Here is a 17,572-nt window from a genome sequence, read left to right as displayed (position 1 = left end):
ATCACAATTAGTATATAAAGTATTGAGTAATGGCTGAAAATGTGTTTTGTAAGGTCACAGCTGCTTAGACATTTGTCCACCAAATAAAAATAAGATTTTCCTTAAAATGCACATTCAGCCATATAGAGAGATAATTGAATGGATGTATGTATGGACCAGTCTATGGTATGGACAGACAGAGAGACGGACGGACAACTCACGATGCCCCTTGGCCATCAACATTTGGTACGTATCCTTTCATCTTGCTTTACTTTGGCTCTTCACATTTGAAATGGTATGGTCACTGTCACATCTCTTCGCCACAGCAAATTAATAGTCGGAAAAGTGAACTTTGCACTGTGGCTCATGAAGGTCTGATATAATGTCTGTTAAAGCAGCCACTGCACCAAACTGATGAGCTCACCCTTCACTCTTTCTGGGATAATGACCTTGAACCCCTTCCACAGAACCAGCTGCTTGCTGCCTGCTTGATTGGGGCATCTTTCCCCCCGTGAGAGAACCACTCTAGTACACATTGGAAACCACAGTCCAATTACGCCAAAGGGAGAACATCATCTGCAAATATCATGTCGCCAAACTGGACTCTTTCCAGACCGCGAGTGTGCCTCAATATCCTGTCCATGAATATTACAAACACATGTGAGCACAAAGCACACCTTCCTTAAAACAAGGTTGATGTAATGCTGCCAACAAGACCCAGAGTGTAATTAAAGTATTGCCGCAGAGCACTACCTTCAATACCTCAAGGCAATAAGTACTCATAGTCATTAGTATCCTGTTAGGATATAGACAGGAAGTTATGCTACCTTAGTCTGTGGTCGCTTGCTACAGTACAGTATTGGCATCATCAATCATTGCCACAGTGACAGCCTTATAAGGAACAATGTTTGCACCGCTCACCTTTAGATGAAGGATGGTAAAATATTCCAGCCCCTCCCTATTTTTGAGCATTAGATTAAGTCAAAAACTGCTGCAGAGTCATCCCTTTAAGTTTATTTCATGACATTGGTATTTTTCTTTGAACACTGCTGGACATCCTCTCATTATACAACCAGAGAGTAGTGTAGATAATGAATTCACCATTCTCCTTCATGTTTATTTGCTGGTCTGAGATCAGCCCGTTGGTTCTGACTGTATCTACTCTGAGGTCATTCCTTCTGGCCTTTAGCCAGCGAGCGACGTCCTTAGATAGTCTCTTCCTGAATAAGACTACACATTTCAGTACTGGCAAAGGAATCTGTTTGTGGTCAGTAGGTATTTGGCTAATGGGAGGCGAAGCCCACCACACCCATTTCCCCTCCAGTCTGCTCCAATTCTTTTGTTCCCCTCCCGTCCCCACGACAACCACACTGACTTCCCTCTTCCTCCCAAGCCTTAAAGCCACAAAGCGGCCTAAAAATAATTTGCCTGACTTTTCCTGAACGCAGTTTTGCACCATTGTTCAGACGTAAGCTGTTTTTTCGTTCAGCTCAATTTGGCTATTGGTGTACAGGCTAGTGAGTGGGTCAGAGCATCGAAGATTTTAAGAAATGTTGCAAAACAGATGAGATAAGAGCAGTAGGTCATGCCAAGTGGGGTGGAGAAATTAGGGTTAAAGACAAAACAATTGATATCACAACATTACGAGACAGAACAGGTTTTTGTGTAATTTTCCATTCCGTCATGACATACTGTAGCCAAGGGACGAATACAAATGAATTATTTAATGACGACCCTGTGCAACATCTACGAATCTGCCCTGCGACTGTGTTTTTGATAGACCCCCGCCCCCCGCAGTGAGTCTGCTAAACATTGTCAAGTTCTAGCAAGGAAGGAGAAGACGCTAAGTATTTGTGTAAACACTGAAAGAAATAAGAGTATATATAAAGTATTTTGTGGAATAAGGAAAGACTTTTGAGGACAAGCTTGCAGAGGAGAATCATAAAATATGAAGCTACGTCTCACCTGTTTTCCACACTACTGGGTCGGAAACTTGGTCACTAATACTTTGATAATGATATTTTATTTGCTAAGGGGTAGTTGATAATTGTGAAATTAAAGATGAAGAATAAAACAGAGAACTCTAACTGAAAAGGTTGCTTGTTGACTTTTATTTTAAAGGTCCCATGTCATGCTTTTCCGGTTATTACCCGTCCCCTTGTGTGTTATGAAGGTTTTTATGCATGTAAAGGGTCTGCAGAGTCAAAACCCTCAAAGTACACCCTGTAGTGAGTAAAACTCTAAAACAGAAAATACCTCCCCAAAACGCCTCGTTGGAGATACGTCACTGTCCATTGATCCTTCCGGGTGCCGCCTGATGTCATGCGTTACCCGGAACCAAATGGACCAATCCATGGAGCCGTTACGTTACGTCTGCGGAGCCGTTACGTTAAGCCCCCGCTGATTGGTCCAAATTGACCAATCCACGGACTTCCTCACACACACACTCAGTGCAGGCAGCTCTGCTCATTTATCCTCCCTGGCTGCAGGCTGATAACAGACAGTTGGGATCGTGGCGAAATTCTCTCTGCAGACCCATTCTCAGAGCGTTTATCAACCTTTTTCTTACTCAATATCAAGTCACACTTATTGTTTTTACTTCGGCTGTGACTTTGTGTGTGCTCAGGGTGAGTTTGGCTGTGTTTCGCTGTGAATCGCTAAACAAGGAAACAACACCTCCACGGAGCTCAGCGCGATTCACAACGTCCCGACCAATCAGAGCACACTGTGCTCACAGGGAGGGTGGGGGCTGGAGCTATTGGAGCTACAACGAGCCGTTAAAGGCAGAGTGAAATTCAGTGAATACATGTAGTTTACAGAGATGCTGTATGAGGAACCAAAGTGATTTTGGAAAATTGCACAATATAAATCTATTCTAGTAGACCTCAACAATGGAATTGTGATCAGTGGAAATGGCCATGACATGGGACCTTTAAATCCAAATAGTTTTGGACAACTGTTTGCTGACAGTGCACACTTGACCTAATGTTGCCTTCAAAATGTTATGGCAAAAAGCAATAAAAGAAATTGGAAAATACTGCCTTCTTGCAATTTTTTGTTTAATCTGTACAATAACCGAAAGTATAAAATTATCATTTTATGAGGAGTACTGTGCAGAAACATTGCTTGACTATACTGAAGCTGTCACTACTTAAAACCTACGCTGATGGCCTGGCAAACACACACTGATGCTTAAAAGTAATGTCACATCACTGCACAAATAACACAATAACAAATAAGATATGCAACTATTTTATAAGCCTTAGAGGTACCGCAGATCTTTTTATTTAGAAAGAAAAATGCTAATTATTTCCAGCATTTATGCTAAGCTATTGTCTGAGCTTCATTATCTATTTGTTTGTCCCTCTTCTTTGATTGATGGACTTAACTTTATCGGGGCATGTTGAGTCCTTAACATATCCTTCAAGAGTGACAAACTGAAATCCCTACAGCCTCCTGCATTTAAGTGAAAGGTGTACTCTAAAACGCCTGTAAAACTTCCCATGGAGGGGAAACCTCACTAAACAAAACACACTATAACAAGCTCCCCAAAGACAGCATTGCAGCTTTCCACAAACCGCAACAAAAAGAAAGCATTAAGGAGCACTGTTGAGACTGTTATTTATTTATGTTTCTGTTCAGCATCAGTGCCAGTGTGTACTTCATTAAAGCCCAAAGAGTATTCATTTCAGAGCCCAGCTGTGGGCTGAGGGGTAAAATTGAGTGACCTATGCTAAGATGTGGTTGGTTGCCTCAGCCAGCACTGGTGTGAGTGTACTGAGTGTGCTGGCTGGTGTCATCATTCATCAGAGCACTGTCAGACACCTGCGGACCGAAACACTGGGAGGTGGGAGCAGGAGTGTCTTCCCACCCTCGCTGAGTTTACTGACTGCTACTTTGCATGCAGTATCTGTTGGATTTTTGTCTCTTTGGAAGCATATTTAGATTTAGATTTGAACAGTTTTAGTGGTGGTAGTCACATCATCTGAGACAGCCTACTCCCATACTCTCATCTGTAGCTCTCATAAAAGGGGATTCGGGTTGGAAATTATACAGCTCCACCTGCTCCCTGCACTGAAACGATTTTACATTCTGACTGCCTCCACGCCACGAGAGTTCAAAAGCAGAGCATCGGATTGAAATGCAAAACTCTGCAGTGAAACGGTGTTCGGGTGCAGGGTTGTTTGGGATTCTGTTTCTCAGCACCTAACTCTGTGTTGGTGGGTCAATTCCTGCCATCAAAAACTTTTCAGTCTTCATCTGAGACAGTGCAGTCCTGGAACACATTCACAAACAGCTGCACACGGATGCAAAAAGCAGGTGTTTTCACATGTCTGGAGGGAGTAATGTGATGGAGAGAATAGTGAGGAGATGAGGTAAGGAACTAAAAGAGAAAACTATATCTGAGAGAGGCGGAGAGAGAAATGGGAGTGATGGGGGAGTGATGACGTGTGCTGAGGTCAGGAAGAAAAGATGGAGAGGAGGAACGAGGGAGAAGAACAAGGAGAGTGGGGGTTGTATAATCAGTGAATGTGATGGAGGGTTTTTTCTGACTCCGCATGTGGTGTGCCAGAGAGGTCAGAGGCAGAAAGTTAAGCTAAATAATGTACACAAGAAGTGGCAGCTGCCAGAAAAATCCGGCCCATCTTTCACAGAGGCCTGCAGGACACATTCTAACTAGCAGCGCACTGTACAGGCAGTTAGCTTCCGTCTCATTATTTTAAAGAAGGGACAAAGAGACCAGGGCAGAAGCTGCATATGCTATTCCCGGGACAACAGTCAACTAACTTATATTTACATCACAGCTGTTGTCTAGTTTTAGATTAAAATAAAGTATCTCGTAAAAAAGCACCAATATGCTATTAAAATTAATTACTGGAAGAATTGTCAGTTAAATATTTCTTATGAGCTCATAAAAAGGTTAAAAAGGACTGGATTACAGCAAATGTTACATATTAGCTTTTAGGCGAGTTCTAAATGTAAACTATTTTTAAGTAGGGAGAGGTACTTAATTTACTTTTAAGTCAAAGTACTGTTACCTTGCTTGATTACAACAGAAAATGTAACATCTTGTATGGTTACAATTATTTTTGCTTTTAAAACTGAAGTCAGAATATGTTTGATATGTGCTGAAATGGTTATTACAAGCAACAGGTGGTTTGTGGTAAATGTAGAAGTAGTCCGAGAACCAATGATTTGGTACCTAGTCGATGCCTAAATTGTGAAAACTTGAATTATTTGTCTACAGGGTTCGAGACTCACAACGTCCTATCCTCCTGGAGATGATAGAAAAGGACTTTGGGACGCAGTAAAGTCACAATCAACATGCTCAGGGAAGGCAACATATTCTTTCCGAAGCTTTGTTAACAGATCTGTGTCCAATTCGGCAGATGGGAAAGCCAGTTACTGTACAAATATGTATTAGAAGCTGGTGAACAGAGATCCTATAATGTTGTAGAAATTGTGAAGAAGATCTATTCGGTACATTTGAGTGAAGATTGATCAAATGTTATAATAATGTGTTCAAATGTTATCTTGTGAAAGAAAGTATCTGGGGAGAAAAGCGAGTAATGCAGTTGTTTAGAGGAAATCACAGGAAGGCATTACATAGATGTTAGTGATAGAATTATGTTGAGTTCAGCAAAAACCAGTATACAAATAATAATAATAAATGTTTTGAATATAATACAAATCTGGACATTTTACTGAAAGTGGTATCTAATGTCACATTTTTTGTATGGCGTGAGCATAGACAAGAGCCAGAAGATACTAATATGTCAGAAAAATCTGCAAGAAGACAACCCCTGATCAGGTCTGAATAATGTAGTGCTATGTACTGTATGTTAACACTCACCTAGTCTGTTCTTCCCTTCAATGTCACGGTTGGTAACATGTGTAGAACACTGTTAAGCTACTATGACTGCTTACCATGAATGAAATAACAATGTGCATTGCACTGCAGGATAAAAAAACGCTTAATAGAATATTCTTTCTGACTGAAGAAAGACCAAACAATGTTTTTTAAAAAATCATTTTTATATTTTATGAACTGCTTCTTAGTGTATTGATTGGGCCTGCTTAAAGTATAATGGCAATCTGCCAATCAGGTTATTATAGTAGTACTGTGCTCCGTAAAAAATATTAATTGAAAAATATTGATCAACTTTCTATTTCCAATGAGCTCGACTCTACAAAGTAAAGTATTGCAAAGAGTCATAGAAACGTATTAAATTCTAGGCTATTATTTTAGAGAATAGCTCAAATGAAACTTTTCAGAGGAATGAACAGATAAGAAAATCCACAACTTCTCCGTTAGAGACATCTGTAACACGTTTTAGCCCGTGTCTGCTTCAAGATGGTGCTGTCAGATAATAAGAGATCACCATCCCACAGAACACGAGGTGACATTCTTCTGGGTTGACTTAATACCAGATCAAGTCTTTATCCCCAATATAATCCTAGCAAGAAGCCATTAAAATAAACTGTAATACACAAACAGCAGAACCTGATGACTGTGGGTAAAATCAGCTAAGCACCCTGGGAACAGGTTTACAAAGGATACAACTGATGAAGGATAACAAGCAGCCGAGTGCCTTAGGCCTTAAATAGTCTGAACAGAAACATCACTGCATGTTGTGACATTGCTGCAACATTCCACCAATAAATACCCTGTCCTACAGTGGCAGTGGCGTTAGTGAGGCAGTGAGGATATAAGGGTTGACATACCGGCACTGATGAGGTATAAAACAGAATGTGCTCTGAGAAAGAACAAACCCAAATCTGTGCATGCACAGACATGCATGGTCTGACAAAATGGTATAAGGCGGAAAAACTGTAAAACAGGATACACCAGTGAGGAAGAGAATTAGCACACAGCACTGCTCCTCCAGTCCTCTGGAACATGCAGCCATCTAAGATGAAAGTGGAGATGGCTTTTGCAGGGAGCAAAGGAAACCTTCTCAAGCGCTATGGGGAGGCGTGTGGTGCAGTGGGTTGTGCGTAGCTGTTGGGATCAGGGGGTCACATGTTCAAACCCCACTGCAGTCAGCATGTCGGTGTGTTCCTGAGACACTTCACCCCAAATGACTCCTGTGGGGATTGTCCACAGTATTGAGTATGTAAGTCGCTTTGGATAAAAGCGTCTAACAAGTAACATGTAATGTAATGTTATATAAGTGAACAGGCCCTGAGCCTATCCGTCTGTCTCTCGCTCTGACACACACAAAAGCACACCACATAAGCATGGAGTCGCACGCCCATGCATACAACAACAACAACAACAACAACAAGAACACCTGACAGGCAGAAACCCATTCTTTGGAAGAAAACAGCCTAGGGAGGCTCTGACACAACCACCTGCTCAGATTCAGTCAGCAGCACTACTATTTATTAGAGCCCAATGCATCCTGCAAAACAGTAATAGCTGGTGGCTGCAGTAAGTCACAGTGGATACCTGCCTGTGCTTTGGCAGGGGAATAATGTTGAATGAACACTGATAAAAGATTTCAAGTCGCCTTGGGCTCAGAGCACAGACTGTACATGCATTCAGTTATTTTTAAGGAAGACCTATTCCCATGGTTTGTGTCTGGCTCTAAAGTAAGCCCTGGGTAAAATAGATGCCACACAATCACAGCGTGTTGGACAGAGACATCACTGGCCGGTGCTAGTCATTCCTCACCAAATAATGAGGTCGTCAATGCAATGACTCATGCAGCCTGATAGATGAGTTCTGAATACATCAGCATATGAAGTGTGTGTACGGGTGTGTACGTGTGTGTCAGAGTGAAGAGGGTGTATCATAGGCGCTGAGGCCTAAGAGGAATACAAAATCTTTGTCCATTTGGGAAAATTACCTGTAATACTTTTAATGACGCCTGTGTCTAAAATGCATTATAAATTATTATGGAAATCTGCTTATAGCACTTAGTTAGAATACTCATAACCCAATATAAAGCATTTTAAAATGACTTAAAAGGTCAAGGGTCATAATTATAGAATTGCTAGTCACTTCCTGACATTTTATATTTATATTTTATTTACATTTTTAAACTTACTTAAAGTAGACAATGAACAGGGACTTTTTACCGGCTTGTCATATTTGCCTGTACCTCATGTCACAGGTTAACTCAGTTAAACCCAAACAGAGCAGGTCAAAATAACAAAAGGGAGCTTGAAAATAGAGCTGGTTTTAAAGAACAGGTAAACACGAAAAATAGGAGCAGGCTAAAATAGTACAAAAGGAATGAAAAGCAGTAGTAACTGAATGAGGGACAAACCAGGATGGCACCAGGAACACAGGCAGCAAAGGGTTAGTTTGAAAAGAAAATGGGTTTTTGTCAATATAGTACAGCTGAATGAAGACAGGAAAGTGGGGAAAAGAGGGGACGCCATGCAGCAACGGCCCTGGGGTTATTTATAATCACACCATTACAACAGTGATAGGGAAACAAAGGAAATGACACACTATGATCCTTGCAAAAACAAATGTTCAATAGTGACCAGCGACTATGAAATATTATAATGTTTGCCCCATGAGAGACAAACGTCTGTAAGCTGATTATAATGCATTATAGACATGGTGGTGATAGAAAGTGTTATTAAATCAAATTATCATAGGAGCAATGGTGCTCAGCACATGTGCATAAGAGTGTCTGTATAAGTCGTTTTTCTTTTCCAGCACTGCCTTACTATCTGCCCAAATAGCCATTTCCTGCTGACTCATGCGTTACTAATAAATAGATGGCATTGCATAATATGATTATGACCAGCAGACAGTCCTAGGATAGCCCACACTTAATCATATAAGAGTTCTCTTGAAACTCTTAATCTGTGTGAAGCCCTTAATAAAGCAGTCCCCCTTTCTGACAAGTTGACAGCGCAGCTTCGGGCACAGCATTAGCAACACGCAGTCCTCTCATCTGCATAGGAATGAACAAAGACCTGCCACTGCTTGGTGTTTGTTATACGAGGAGAGGGGAGTAGAGATGAGGAGGGGAGGGAAGAGGAGAGGAGAGGAGAGGAGAGGAGAGGAGGGGAGAGGAGAGGAGAGGAGAGGAGAGGAGAGGAGGGGAGAGGAGAGGAGAGGAGAGGAGAGGAGAGAGGAGGGGAGAGGAGAGGAGAGGAGAGAGAGGGCAGTGACTGGGGGAGAAACCCATTTAAATGAAAGGGAGAAGAGAGGCGTCAGCATTAGCAGTTAATCCACTGCAGTGAGAAGGCTTCTCTCTGCCTGGCGGCCTCCAGGCTCCAGTAGTTATCCGAACAGGCGGACTGTATCACAACCAACAGATCCAATCCTCACATGAGATCCATTCCGTATAAACAATGCATGACTTACCAGAAATAAGACACACAGATTTAACGTGAAAGCATCTTCCATCCGAGTGACTGCACTACAGCTGCGTTACCGTGTTATGTCATATTGTGCATATACAGTATATATATATATATATTTAGATATATATATATATGCTACCTCTGTGGTCAAGTCATGAATCCCAGCATTTGAGCCCGCTGCAAATGAACTTCCCTCTCCATTCAAACCCACACGAGACATTCCCAGTGTTATGAGTCCACGTTCAATACCCCAGGGGAGGGCCACCACGACACAAAAGTGCACACACAAAGGGAGCATCTCTCTCTCTCTTCCACCCTCTCTGTTCCTCTCTCTCTCCCACCCCTTTTTCTCTCTCTCACCCACACACTTTCTCTATTTAGCTCACACTTAAAAAGGCTGCCTAAAGATAGAAGCAAGAAGATGAACAGGAGCCAGCGAGTGTCATGGCAACAACGTGCAGTGGCGCACAAACACTATTTAGACCAGCAATAAAAAAAAAAGTTGTAATCAAAGCCTAACTGTATCACCTCCTCAAAGACGCAGTTGACTAAATGTCAATACCAGGACAGAAAGCCCGGGGGCTCAGTATTTAGCAGTTGACAGAATCAGAAACATGTATACTTACTGTACTACAAATGCTGTGGTTATTCCTCACTGACTCCTTGAATTTTAAAGTGAGCTAAACCGACAAAGCTTAAGCTCTCTCCTAAATTGATTTTATAATCTTTATTTATTTGAATAGGAAAACACTTAATGCTAAATTTGGAAGAAATAGCTTGTAATTATTTTAAATGATATTGCAATTGGGATTTGATTTGCATTTTTAGAGGGAATGATGAAATCATTATTCACATTATCATAAACATTTTTTATTAAATGGGATATATAATAGGGCTGCTCGATTATGCCAAAAATCATAATCTCGATTATTTGGGTCAATAATTGATATCACGATTATTAAAAACGATTATCCATTTACTTTGAAAACATCAATTTATTGGAGAATTTTTTGTTGAGCAGTATATTTGTAACAGTTGATTACCCTGAACTTTAAGTATAACTCAACTGAAAAACCAATAAAATATTTTTTTAATAATAATAATACAAAAATAATCGTTATATTTCGATTACGTTGTTTTCGTAATCGTTGCAAGCCATAATCGTAATTGCGATTACAATACGATTAATTGAGCAGCCCTAATATATAATGCTCATTTTCAGGTTCATATTTGCATTTTGTGCCTCTACTGTGACATTTCACCCTCTGTCTGCTCTGATTGGTAAGATGGCCAGCCCTTTTGTGATTGGTCAACCGCTTAGAGATGTCCCACCCCTAAGCCTATTACGTAAAATATGTTGGAACTCCAGGCACCAGAAGCGTGAGTGTTACAATGTGATGTCACTATGTTATGGAAGTAAACAATGGACTACAATAGAGGATGTAAACAAGGGACTACAATAGAGTAAGTAAACAAGGGAGTACAATAGAGGAAGGAAACAAGAGACTACAATAGAGGAAGGAAACAAGGGACTGAAACTCCCTCTGGAGGGAACTTTGGGATTTTAGCCTTTGCAGACCATTTACATGCACTAAATGTATATAGCACAATACAGGAGAAGTATCTGTACGAAAAAAATGATTTTAAGTCTTTAGGTTTGGACCTCTCTGCAGCACCATAATACTTCATTCTTGATGATATTTAATAACATTTCAATAATTGTGCAGCCCTACTAAGAAATGTGTATGTGGATAACACTTTGCATATTGGAATCAATACAAATGTCACTAAGTATACCTAAACAATAATATCGACAGTGTTAAGCTCTATGTATTGCAGTTTTGTGATGTTTGACAAAGCCCCACAAATGTTCACTACCCCGTCAGGATGTTTTTGAGAAACTCTGCGTCTCCTTCCAGTGAAATCCCCCTGAGGCCACTCACACATCAAAGCACTGAAATGCCTAGTTTCACATCCTGAGTTGTATTACTCCGACGTACTCTGAAGCCAATTTCACACAACTGACAAAGACACGTTTCACTTCTGGAAGATTCCAGCACATTGGGTATTTGGAAAACGATTAAATGTAATTTCCTTTTCTTTGCATTCGTCTGCAAGTGCTCTTGTCAGATTTAAAGAAAAACATCTGAAATGTTGGGCGCCTGATTCAGGATGAGTAATGGCCTAAATGTTCGGGATGACATTAATCCTCACGGCCACCATCTTCACGGATCAGCTCCTTCATTATCTGATGAAACATTGACCAGTGCTCTGTCATCTCCATATTATCAGTGAGAGGGGATTTATCAGTATTTATCATACGTCCGCTTATCTCATCTACAGATGTTCATACAGTGTCTGCAACAGGGGAACTGACTGTCACTTTGTAACATGTATATACAGTAGGCTGCAGGGAGGGTTGGAAAGTATGTTTACTCAAGTCAAATATCCAGGTACTTGCACTTTACTTTCAATTCTTCCATTTGTATGCTATTTAATACTTTTCCATTCAACGTTGGAAGCAAATATCATACTTTTTACAACTTTACATTTAAAATAAATAATTTAAAATGGAATTAATAATTTAAAAATAATTATTTTTTACTTTTATGGATTAACCCTTAGATGCACGAGTGACTGGGCCCTACACTCTTCCATAAGTGGGTCAAAAAGGACCCGTTTAGAATAATATGTGTTTTTATGCAATGTCTGTCATTTTGGTTAAGAAAAAATCACTTGTATAATATTTAGCATTATATTTTGGTTCACACTAGAAATATTTTATATTTAATCTTTCACTATTTATCATTTTAGACATTTTTTTACATTTTGAAAAAAACGAAATTCCATAGAAAATGCATGCGGGTCTTTTTTGACCCACTTATGGAAGCTTGGGGTAGTAATACAACAACTACAATTTCTTCAAATGTAAATTAAAAATTTGAATGGCATGATATCCGAAACATGTTTTTTGAGATATACAGTAGCTGGAATATGAAAATGTAATTACAAAGATACTTCAAGAAAACCAATTCAACGGGTCAAAAAATACCTACTTATGCATCTATGGGTTAACACAGTCAGCAGTTTAAAAAGTAATTCAAGTTAACTCCAACCTTACCAGCTGCAACATTGAAATGATGGACATATCTAGAATCCCGTAATATAATACATATTTCATTCCGAAAATGTCTATTCTGCATAATGAATACTTTTACACTATGTACAGTAAATGGTATGCAAAGGCTAAAATCCCAAAGTTCCCTGCAGAGGGAGTTTCTCTCTCCTACTCTCCCCTACACTCCCCCCCACCAATTGAAGGAACAGAGCTCTGCTTTCACTTCCCTGCCGTGCAGCGTTCCTACTGGTGTACACATCTTTACATCAGAGTCCTTATTCACAGTGCATCTCATTAGCACCACATAGGAAGATGAAATGTATTCTGGCAAGTGGGTGAAATGCTTTTTGGTGTCTAAACATTTTGGCATGTGATAAGAAGTGTAAGATCTTCTACAGCTGAGCAAGTGGGCGTTGAAGTGGAGTTTGGCTTAATTAGGGGGTGCTTGTGTAAGAATGTCCATAGTACTGAAACGACGGGGCGGAGGGATTGATGGAGATAGTCAGAACATGTCACGTCTCAGTTTATTACTTAGCCTGCTTGTTTTTTAGGGGTGTAAATAGATATTCTGGCCTTACTAATTGATTTCCAGTCAGCACAGAGTTGAAAGGACAGTCAATGAGAGAGGGCAATAGACATGTAAACAACTGATTGATTCGGTGATTAATTTAAATGCCCTGACTGTGAATTGTTAGAATTTGTAATGCCTTCTTTTTTATTTTCTCTCCCCCTGACCCCAATTTTACACTCAAATTAACTCAATACATTTATTTAAAAGGCATGTATACCGGAATGTAGTGTAAAAGTGATTCCTCAGTCTAAAATATCTATTTATTTAAAATAAATGTACATTTTTTGTCTGGCGACCTGCAGTCACGAACTGCAGATAGCCACTGTACTAAAAAGCAAACCATTCTTTTCAAATTGGCCATATTCTTTATGTTTGAAAAAAAGATGTGGGCTGTATTTTGTCAATATAGTACAGCTGAATGAAGACAGGAAAATGGGGAAAAAGAGGGGACGGCATGCAGCAAAGGCCCGATGCCAAAAACTCAGCCTTAGCAAATTGAAAGCTCGCTCAACCAGGTGTTCTACCAGGGCGTACCAAAACTTTTACCCAAAATACTATTTTTCTACTGTGGAAGGCAGCAGCAAAAAAAGGTTTTCGCAGGTTAGTGCTGCAGGGTGCTCGCACAGGGGAACGACAAAACCTCTAGATTACCCCCAAGCAGCTGGATGTTAGTTTGGGCAGCACTCAATTTGTCAGGCAGCTGAGTTTTCTATCAGTGAAGCACACATTTAAAACATGAATTTGGCCGACAATCATGTGTATCTAATTTGGAAAGCCAAATTCTTAATCAAAAATAATATTTACATTTTTGTTAAGTCAAATATCATCACAATACATAGAAAGGATGGACACAGTAAGTGCTACATTTGGTAAAGGCAAAATGTGTGCAAATATCATTCCATACTAAACATTGTGGTGCTGCCGAGCCGTATCAGCCTAATGATAATCTACACACTTAGTAATAAGTTCCTATTTGTATTTTCTGCCTCACATGTCTCCATGCTTTAATGTTCAAAAAGCTCTTTATTCTTCTCATACTGCCTGTGCTGCAGCACCTCTTTTCACCCTCTGGGTGTTTCTCAATCTCGAGTAGCTGCTCCAGAGCCACTATTTCAAGCATACTACGTAATCGAGTGCCGCCGAAGTACTGTTCCAATGTCCAGCATACTTGGAATTCTACCGAGCCCGGCGTACTTCGTTTGGAGAAATGTCGAGGCTGCACATGTGTAGACTTCGCGGTCTTAAAATCCCCACAATGCTTTGCGCACGGACCAATTTCCCCAAATCTTTAGCGGAAAATGTAAGGCGGGGCCTCTCATATGACGCACACTTGCTCGCCTGTTCCACTCTTTGTTTTCTGAATGCCAGGAAGTATTCTTTCCTCGCTTCTGAAGCAAGACGCTCGGAAGACTACCAAGCAAGCGTACTCGAGAATGAGAAACACCCTCTGTCTGAAACCAGAGCCCAGTCTGCTCTGATTGGTTAGCTGGCCGGCTCTGTTGTGATTGGTCAACCGCTTATAGATGTCCCACCCCTTAGCCTATCACATACAATGTGTAGGACCACTAGCCAATAGAAACTTGATTGTTACAAAGTAATTTCATTTTGTTAAAGAAGTAAACAAGGGACTACAGGGAAGGGAAAACCATAAAAGCAAAGGCCCCTTTAATATATATTTCAATGATTAAGTAAATCATGTTTTTTTGAAAGATCAGTCCCTATAATATCACAAAGCACATCACAATTGCAATATCAGTTCAAATATTTGCCTTTTTTTCTTAGCATATACTGTAGTAACACATCATGTTTTAGTTTTTTTAAATCACTGTAATGGCCTTGGAAGCGGTACAGAAAGAATGTAAAAGTGGTGGCTAGATCAATCTGTATTTATGATGTGTGTTTGACTCACTATGTTGACCTGCAGTGGTTCTGATCCGGGCCTCAGCAGCCTCCCCCTCCTGCAGCTGCCGGAGCCTCCGGACCGCAGGCGCACCGACGACGATGACGATTGACCCATGTCTGGAGGACAGACAGAGGATCAATTCAACAAACACACCAATCGACAGTCTCCATATTAATGTGAAATACAAATATGCAAATGTTACCTGACTTGGGCAGGAGCAGAGCCAAGGCAGAGAGAGTGCTGGGGGGGAGCGGCAGGGAGCGGCACCGCTGGAGAGACGCCCTCAGTGGGGGCTCTAACGGGGACACACCCGGGGGGCGAGACAAGGCCTAGAGGGGACTGAGTAGTTAGGGCATCTCCTATATATTCTATACAGAGTCACTTCCATGCACACAATCACACGTGCAAGGGTGAATGCACACGTTCCCCTGCCCTTCACCTTGGAAACAAATCTTCCCTTGTCCCATTTTTTGTTGCAGGTTATTAAAGCATTTCACATCCAGCAAGGTTCTATTCTGGTGCGTTGGTCGAAGTGTATGCCCTGCAGCAATACCGAGAGAGAGACTATACATCATGCCAAGCGGGCGGTCTCCCAGGTTCAAATGAACTGACTCTGAGTTAGGGCAATGAGAGGTAGAGCTTATGGGAGCGATGAGGCAGAAAATTGGCGACAGAGAGACTGAGAAGCCACAAAGAAAGAAGGGAGAAAGAAGGGGAAGGAAAAAGAGAGGGAGAGGGAGAGGTGAGCTGAGGGAAAAGCAGAAATACAGGCCTCTATAAGTGGGGCAGAGCGTGCATGCATTGTTGCAACTAACAGTGAGCGGGTATAAATACTGGGTGAGTCCTGGGCTGCCCTCCAGAGTGAGTTTGATTCATTATGGGCTATATTTATCAGCAAATTGGTGGAGATTTACCCTCCAACTTCATTTTTTCATCAGGGTTAACATCATATTTATGTCTTTCCTGTGGTTGAAAGTTACTAAGTACATTTACTCAAGTATTGTACTCAAGTACTTTTGACATATTTGTACATATTTGCTACTTTACTCCACTACATTCAAGAGTTGAATATTGTACTTTTCACTCCACAACATTTATTTAACACAAGTTACTAGTCACAACAAAACATATGATATGGTACTACTAATCTACATTGTACCTTAATTGTATATAAATTGACCAACAACAATGCTAAAATGCTCTTACATGCATAAAAACAGGATCATATTATAGCCATAATAATAAAATACTGGGAAAAGATCCACTCAGAATAATAAGTACTTTGACTGTTCAAACTTGAAGTACATTTAGCTGATAATACTGTACTTCTGAAACAAGTCATTGTGCAGAATGAGTACTACTGATGCTATTACCTTTTTACTTTTACTTAAGTTGCATTTTTAAATCATGACTTTTACTTGTAGTGCAATATTGTAAGAGCATAGAATTTGTACTTTGTAAATGATCTGAGTACTTCTTCCAACACTGTGTCTATCTACTGCATTTAAATACATTTGAGTTGTTTACAGTACTGCAATACTACATGGTAGTAGTTTGTCCAATGCTTGAAGGTCAACATGTCTTTATCAAATGAAAACTAGATAACATATTCAGGCTTGCCAACAACATTGTTTCCCACCCAAATCATGTCCTGAACAGCGAACATGTATTATTACAATCAAATTGGAGATAAAGGGTCCCACAATTTAAGTAGACTGAATCACCAGTTGATCTTAACAATACATATAGTTTTAACCCAGGATCAAATGTATGTTAAAGGGTTATGTTATGTTGTTATGTTAAATATTTGTTTATGTCTCAAATGGAGCAGCAATGATGCAAGAAAAAGGTCAGAACTGCTATGACAATAAAGTGTTATGGTATCGCATTATACTTACACAGTTTAAATAGGAGTATAGGATTACTTATTTGTTATTGTATGTCCATGTTTGTATATTTACTCTGAGTGATATTATGCATGAATGCCTGTGTTTGTTTACTTGTCTTCTTACTCTGTGGTGCAGCTCCGTGGACTGCATCTCCCTAGTAACACCGGTCTCTATGACTGAGCAAGGCCTGGAGCGAGCAGCCGTCCGCCTTGGCCCCGGAGAGAGGTGCATGCTGGGAGCAGGCCTGCGTCTCCGCCGGCAGAGCGAGCCGACCTCACTGTAGTGGCTGTAGAGGTCTCGGTCCAGGTTGTTGAGCCCCCGCAGGTCCAGTACAGCAGAGACAGGACGAGGGCGAGGGCGCGGGGGCTTGTGGGGAACAGAGGTCTTCTCTGTGCTGGGGCGGGCGGGGGTCTGCATCACACCGCAGCCTGTCTGGCTGGCAATCTGCTCACACAGCTGTGATCGGCACACACACTCAGCAATTTGGCTCCGATAAAGGTGCAACAAAGCATTTTTTGTGTGGGGAATTGGGAGGAACGTCTCTATAGGTTCATCAAAATATCATTTCTACTCGCCGTGATGATCCTAATTGCTATGCTTGAGTGGCTATACACAGGTGCCAAGAAGGTCCCCGAATGGCAATTAAACTTCAGAGAAGACAGGTGGATATTACGTGTAAACAGTTGCTGAATAGGGAGGATTTTCCCGGTGCCATTATGATTCTGATATTATTGTAGGGCTGCACATTAACACCCTTCCCCAAACACTTATTCCCACAG

At 40.8% G+C, this 17,572-nt stretch overlaps 1 protein-coding gene across 5 annotated transcripts in view; it reads right to left on the bottom strand.

The window, feature by feature from the left end:
* Positions 1-17,572, bottom strand: part of arhgef9a (Cdc42 guanine nucleotide exchange factor (GEF) 9a) — a 54,332-nt gene that overhangs the window by 32,901 nt on the left and 3,859 nt on the right. For 4 of the 5 annotated variants that reach the window (XM_079667731.1, XM_079667730.1, XM_079667732.1 and 1 more), the window contains exons 3-5: positions 16,917-17,249; positions 15,107-15,233; positions 14,911-15,020 (exon numbers count right to left, since the gene is read on the bottom strand). In XM_079667731.1, the coding sequence (XP_079523857.1) occupies positions 14,911-15,020; positions 15,107-15,233; positions 16,917-17,249 (570 nt within the window). The remainder of the gene's footprint in view (positions 1-14,910; positions 15,021-15,106; positions 15,234-16,916; positions 17,250-17,572) is intronic. The other variant, XM_079667734.1, reaches the window with a different exon arrangement.

This window comes from Notothenia rossii (assembly GCF_949606895.1).
Source record: "Notothenia rossii genome assembly, chromosome: 3".
Lineage (NCBI taxonomy): Eukaryota > Metazoa > Chordata > Actinopteri > Perciformes > Nototheniidae > Notothenia > Notothenia rossii.
The sequence above is the reverse complement of the archived record's forward strand: the minus strand, read 5'-3'. Positions and strand labels throughout refer to the sequence as shown.